The sequence below is a fragment of the Cynoglossus semilaevis genome, chromosome Z (genome assembly GCF_000523025.1).
Source record: "Cynoglossus semilaevis isolate Cse_v1.0 chromosome Z, Cse_v1.0, whole genome shotgun sequence".
Taxonomy (NCBI): Eukaryota; Metazoa; Chordata; class Actinopteri; order Pleuronectiformes; family Cynoglossidae; genus Cynoglossus; species Cynoglossus semilaevis.
This window is the reverse complement of record NC_024328.1, coordinates 14,137,566-14,144,675: the sequence shown is the minus strand read 5'-3', so window position 1 is coordinate 14,144,675 and position 7,110 is coordinate 14,137,566. Positions and strand designations below refer to the sequence as shown.

At 42.9% G+C, this 7,110-nt stretch overlaps 2 protein-coding genes across 2 annotated transcripts in view; one reads left to right on the top strand and one right to left on the bottom strand.

Annotated features, from left to right (window-relative positions):
• The window catches only part of znf608 (zinc finger protein 608), a 26,631-nt gene extending 25,964 nt beyond the window's left edge, over window positions 1–667 (bottom strand). The window contains 1 exon segment of the mRNA XM_025053362.1: window positions 3–667. Within this exon segment, the coding sequence (XP_024909130.1) occupies window positions 3–255 (253 nt within the window). The 5' untranslated portion in view covers window positions 256–667.
• Window positions 668–4,131: 3,464 nt separating this feature from the next.
• gramd2b (GRAM domain containing 2B) overlaps window positions 4,132–7,110 on the top strand; it is a 7,512-nt gene continuing 4,533 nt past the window's right edge. Inside the window, exons 1-4 of the mRNA XM_008336463.3 lie at window positions 4,132–4,407; window positions 5,075–5,188; window positions 6,103–6,190; window positions 6,763–6,832. Of these exons, the coding sequence (XP_008334685.1) occupies window positions 4,331–4,407; window positions 5,075–5,188; window positions 6,103–6,190; window positions 6,763–6,832 (349 nt within the window). The 5' untranslated portion in view covers window positions 4,132–4,330. The remainder of the gene's footprint in view (window positions 4,408–5,074; window positions 5,189–6,102; window positions 6,191–6,762; window positions 6,833–7,110) is intronic.

Below are 7,110 nucleotides of genomic sequence, written 5' to 3'. Positions count from 1 at the left end.
CGGCTCCGCCCCGCAGCTGCCAGGTGCCCGGGTCTGGAGCGAGGGCAGTGCCGCGTATCTGTCGATTAATAAGGAGGAGGAGGAGGAGGAGATGATGGAGATGGAGGATGAGGAAAAGGGGGAGGAAGAGGAGGAGGGGGATGAGAAGGAGGCGGAGGAGGATGAAACGGTGTGGTTAGGTGACAGTTTCCTGCAGTCGGTCCTGATCGGCGGAAGACCTCCGTTCTCCCGTGCGGCTCTGAGGAATCGGTTCATCTCCTCCTTCCCGCGACTCCTTCGTCGATCTATACAATTATCAGCATTCAGGTCATTGTTGTCGGAGCAGGAGGAGGAGGAGGAGCAGGAGGAGGGGAGGAGGAGGAGGAGGAGGAGCAGGTGAACACGGGCTGCTTTAACACACCATACAAACGTACCAGAGGTTGAGTGACGGCTCACTCAAAAACGCGCATGCGCACTAGTCCAGTTTTTGGGGATTCGAAAACCGGATCGAATAAAATGTGTCACGTGGTAAAACGAACATTCACACACTGTCCAATCGACACTATAATCCCCGATAAATAAAGGACCAAAGACCGGGCATCGAACCCGTGACCTTATATCAACTCATAAGGGCCCACTGTCATAGCCTTCCTCGGGGCCCCAGAATTCCTTGCAGCACCCCTGCATACACAAGACATTAGAACAATAATAATTATAATATTTATTTATATATTTATTTTTATATTTATTGTTACAGTATATGTGGTACAATAATATAATTATAACAATATTGATAATAATAACTAAACTAATAAAAAATTCAAAAAAGTCATTTGTAAACTCCCGGGAAACATGATGCGAGTCGACCCCAAAAAAAGAGGGTCGCAACCCAGTCTTTGGGAAACAATGCTGTAGACAGGTAAGAAGGGGGCTCCGAGGGCCCCTCACTGATGGGGACCGTGTGTAGCTCCTGATGCAAAGAGAATATAATGAGAGTAGATGTGCTAAAGAAGCCTGTCCTCCTCATCTGTCATACAAAACAGCATTCAGGTGTCAACTCCATCCTCTTCTCTTTCTCTCCAAAAGTCTATTTTTAAAGGGTAGGGCCTCACTGCAATGCCTCATCTTTAAACTCGTGCAGCCCATGGTTTGTACACAATGTTACACCAATTAAAGGGGGGGGGGGGGTTTGGGGGGGGGGTGAGGAGGGGTGTCAGACATAGTACACATACACAGGTCCAGGAGGCGTGACGTGTGTTGTACAGTATATATGTGAAGTACAGCATCAACACAGAGTCAAGTACAGGTAAACCAGGGAACCAGTACTGAAAGGGAACCAGTCAGGGAACCAGTACTGAACCAGGGAACCAGTACTGAACCAGTACTGAACCAAGGAACCAGTACTAAACCAGAACTGAACCAGAGGAACAAGTACTGAACCAGATGCCACCAGGGGGATACACTTGTGAACCAGGGGAACCAGTACTGAGCCAGGGGAACAAGTACTGAACCAGGGGAACCAGAACTGAACCAGTACTGAACTAGGGGACCAGAACTGAACCAGTACTGAACCAGGGGAACCAGAACTGAACCAGTACTGAACCAGGGGAACCAGAACTGAACCAGTACTGAACCAGGGGACCAGAACTGAACCAGGGAACTAGTACTGAACCAGTATTAAACCAGGGACCCAGTACTGAACCAGAGAACCAGTACTGAACCAGGGGAACCAGTACTGAACCAGGGGAACCAGTACTGAACCAGGGGAACCAGAACTGAACCAGTACTGAACCAGGGGACCAGAACTGAACCAGGGAACTAGTACTGAACCAGTATTAAACCAGGGACCCAGTACTGAACCAGAGAACCAGTACTGAACCAGGGGAACCAGTACTGAACCAGGGGAACCAGAACTGAAACAGGGACCCAGTACTGAACCAGGGACCCAGTACTGAACCAGGGAACCAGAACTGAACCAGGGAACCAGTACTGAACCAGGGGAACCAGTAGTGAACCAGGAGAACCAGTACCGATACGACTGAAAACCGAGCCCTGAAATCAAAGTGAACCAGCAGGGGTCAGGTGTTTTTGTGTGACCCGTCCAGCACCAACATGGTGGACCTGCTCCCCTTCTCCAGGAGGAGGACCGTGTCCAGAGCCTCATGTTGTCCCATAAACTCAGCTCAGCATCAGTGGTAAGACAACAGTTCTTCATTTGTCTGACAAAATATTAATCAACCCCAGGTTGAAGTTCTGGACTCTCCAGAACTGGTCGTTGACCACCAGGTCACGACCTTGCACCTTTGTCTGGTCTAAGGACTAAGATCCAGTTTCTTTTTAAATGTTCAAAAATAAAAATAAAAAACCAACAGATTGATGTTCTGGAGCAGAACATGTTACACAGCTGCAGTACCGGGTTTCCACTCAAGGGTGGATTTGTAAACTAGCTAACTAGCATTACAAGGAATGGATTTGTTCCACGTTAAAAAAAAACAAAACAAAAAACTCCACCACTGCAGTTAAATGTTGTTTTTTGCCATTGTTTTCATGTTTGTTTTAATTTGAAAATCTGAACTCATTATTTTGAAAAATCTATATAATATATATAATAATAATTATAATAACAATAATAATAATAATAACTATAACAATAGTAATAATACTACTAATAACAATAATAAGAATAGAAATAATAATAATAACAACAACAATAATAGCAATAATAATAATAATAACAATAGCAATAATGATAATAGTAATAATAACAACAACAATAATAATAATAATAATACTTAATGTTATCTCATCAGTCAGACTAATTCTAATTCTGATTTGATATTTTGCAAATATTTCAAAATGACTATTTCTAAATGTTAGCTGCAGCACGACGTCCTGATGTGAAGTAAACAAGTGGGAAGAAAACGGATCCACGGAGCAGAACGTGTTCTGCGTCGGCTCCTCGTTCGCTCCTCGTTCGCTTGAGTTCATACAGTTCATGTTTGTGTTTCAAAGATCGTCTGCTCTCGCTACACACACACACACACACACACACACACCCACACATGCACACACACACACATACACACACATACAATGCATGGAATAGACTTAGATACTGTAGATAAATAGAAATTTGTCCTCATTAACTAGGTTTGTTTTTGTGTACTTGTGGGGACGTTTTTGCCAAAACACTATTATGGGGACATTCTCTTGTGGTTGAAGATTTAGTTTAACGTAAGGATTGGAATTAGTGTCAGATCAGAGTTAGTGTTAGGATTAAGATTAGACATACATTTGTAATAGTCACGGTTAAACTACGCGGCTACGACATGCATTATTGATATGATAAATATTCGCTAAGCACAAAAACCAGCATGTGTGTGTGGGTGGGGGGGTTAGTGGGGCGACGTTATAACAGTCAACAAACATGAACACACACACACACTTGTACTTTGACATGCACAGTCTTTTGGTTGTTTGCCAAATATGTCTGAGTAAATATAAACAGCATTTATCTCTCTGCAGTCCTGAGGTCACTCGTTGACATGACCTTTGACCCCTTACGAAATATGGTTAGAATGTCAGAAAAAAAGAAAAATAGAATTCTAACCCAGTCAAAAAAAAAAAAATCTTATTATTATATTTTTTAACAATATCAAAATAAAGCTTCATCCTGCAGGATGATTTTTTTTGGGGGGGGGGGACCACAAACATTTGTGACCCAAGTCAATAGACATTATTTGTAAACTCCCGAGAAACATGATGTGAGACGACCCAAAAAAAATTTCTTGTGACCCACCTGAGGGTTGCGACCCAGTGTTTGAGAAACAATGCTGTAGACTGTCCCTGCTACGCAGAGAGACTCAATCATTTTTCTGCCCTAGGTTTGAGAGATTCAACCTTTTTTTTTTTACCCCTGTTGGGTAAAAAACAAAGAAAGAAGAACTTTTTTTTGTGGAGCAACAAAGAGACTTCTGGGAAATCACCGCGCTCCAACTGACACCAAACATCATCCGTCACCGCAGCACCCGGGAAAATCTGATACATGACACAACTCTCCAAACAAAGCTGGGTAAAATGTCACCGTTCAAAGGTTCCGTTCACACACACACACACTCAGGTCTGTTCCTTCCCTGTGATTGGCTGAGACACGTGAAACCATAAGGCCCTGCGGTTGGACACGCCCACAGACAGGTGAAGCAGCACTGGATCCCACTGCAGGGTCACTGCACGGCTCAGTTCTCACGGCAGCTCTCTGAGGACAGAGGGACAACTGGGGACCAAAACCAGGGACCAGGACCAAGACCAGGACCAGGACCAGGACCAGGACCAGGACCAGGACCAGGGTGTGATGACAGAGCAGATGTCTCAGGAACATGGCTGGAGGAGCAGCAGAGGAGGCTGGAAACAGGAGGAGGGGGAATATCAGTGAGTGTGTCGGTGCTGAAACAGGACTGCAGGGGGAGCACTGATCTCCAGTGGAAAAGTTCCAAGACAGGCGTTCGGGTCTGTCTCCGATCACTTTTATCGATATCCTGTCAATTTCTGTTACCTCAAACGTGATCCAAACGTCAGAGTTCTCAACTTAAATGATTCCTGACACAACCCAACCTGAGGTTCAGGGACCAGGTGTTGAACCCGGAGCAAAATTTCAATGGAAAACATTCAATTATTGTTGCTTTTTATCCAGAAATGAAATAATATTTTTAAACATCAGTCCTAAGAAGAGTTCAATCTTTTGAAGTTTCGCAAAAAAGACGAGTTTTCTTTTCAAAAAACGACTAGTAACGACAAGATCAACAATAAGACACGTCCAACTAGGGACGACTGATTAGGTCAGGCTAGGTCTCCGCAGGTACCAACGTCGCACTGTGAGATTGTGGGCAGTACAGTTTATATTATGGTGCATCCATTAACTCATTGTTTCCCAAAGACTGGGTCGCGACCCTCACGAGGGTCCCAAGAATTTTTTTTGGGGGGTCGTCTCACATCATGTTTCCCAGGAGTTTACAAACAACGTCTATTGACTTGGGTCGCGAAGGTTTGTGACTTTTTTTCGTCAAATCTTTTGACTTCCTTTTCTCCTCCCCAACAGTTCCGACATCGAGAACGTGGCGGAGGAGAATCAGAGAAACGGCCGAACTGTTCACGAACTTGTGCAGGCCGCAGATCCTGAGTTGTCCAGCAGGAGGAAACCCGCCTTAATCAGGTAAACGAGCAGACCTGCGAACACGGAATTGAAAACTAAAAAAAAATACTGGAAAAAACCTGGAGAAGGCAGTGAAACAGTTCTGTGAGCGGAACCGAGTGCAGAACATCAACAGAGGAGAACGTGACTTCATCAACAGACCACAGCTACTGACTAATTACATTCATTAATCATTGATGTTTGGTCTGTAACAGGAGTGACTGAAGCTGAGGATCAGTTTGGTTTCTGTAGCTCTGATTGGTTCTTGAACTCGAGTGTGTATATATGTATCTACATACATATATATGTATATATGTATATTAATACATATATGTATATATGTATAAATATACATACACGTTTACATATATACATATATGTATATATGTAAACGTGTATGTATATTTATACATATATACATATATGTATAAATATACATATATACATATATGTATTAATATACATATATACATATATATGTATTTACATACATATATACATATATGTACATGTACATATATGTGTATATATATATATATATACAGTATATATACATATATATGTGTATATATGTATACATATATACACACACATATATATCTGATTGGTTCTTGAGCTGTTAGAATTCTCCCTGATGCCGATTATGTATATCTATACATGTATGTATCTATATGTATAGTGTGTATATATATATATGTATAAACATATTTATATATATGTTGTATACAGGTGGTCCTCGGTTTATGACGTCCTCTACTTACAGCGTTTTACCAAGAACGTTTTGTTCCATCATTCCGACCTCAACAGCTAGCTCCGTTGAGTTTCGTCGCACCCTAGTTACAAAACTCCGACGTAAGTCGAGGACCCCTAGTGTTTGAAACACGACCGATGTAATAAATAATGTCGTGTTTGTCTGCGTGTCGATCCCGCTGCAGGTCAAAGACCTTCGACCACTCGCTGCTGACTCAGGTCCAGACCGAGCCGGACTCCAAGCTGGACCGGAAGAAGTCTCACTACAGCCAGGTGAGTTTCCACCAGGGGGCAGCAGTGAGTGACATCACGCCTCAGATCTGCTGAACGGAGCGTCCTAATCTCAGGGACGATCGCTGACACCGACGCAAAGACGGGACAAACGAGTTAGCATTTATGTTTGTCTTTGAAAAACAGCTGACTCTTCTGAGTACAAAAGTACACCGAAGTACACGGAGATTAGTGGTACGTGACAACTGCAAGACTTCAATCAAGCCGATACTGATATCGATACCTTTTATGGATTAGGGTATTATTTGTTGTTGTTTGAACACAATGCGCTCGACATCGTCTAGCCGAGTCGGATTTTTTTGGTCTGCCTGGCAACGCTGAGTCACATGACGAAAACATCAAATAAAGTATCGATATCGTTATACTGGTACCAGTTGATATGACATCGATACTCGTAACGATGTCAACATCTGTATTTTTACCTAAAAATTTCAAACAGAAAATTTAATTTTTGAGCAAAACTCAATGTTTTATTTACAATTACGTTAAGTTTTTACCTAACTATGTGGACGCAATGTCTCACCTATAACTGTGTGTGTGTGTGTGTGTTTCAGGTTTCAAAGGGCAACTGCCAGTACCATAAAATATTCAAGGAGATCAGCAAAGAGGAACAGCTGAGACAAAGTAACTCTTCCACCATCACATCTTCAACTGTAAACAAAGCGTTAGCTAAAGGCTAACGCCTTCATGTTAGCCACCGAGGCTAATGTTACACCAGTGAGACGTTTTGTTTGCGGAGGACATTAATTTGATCAACGCTCACTCTTCGGCCCCTTATCATCAGCCCGCAGCGGCTACTTTAGCTTAGCGACATGCTAATCCAGCTCACAATGTCAATTCCCAGGTGTTTACAGTGGCTCAGAACAGGCTCTAAGGTCAATCATAGTGGGGTGGAGGGGGAT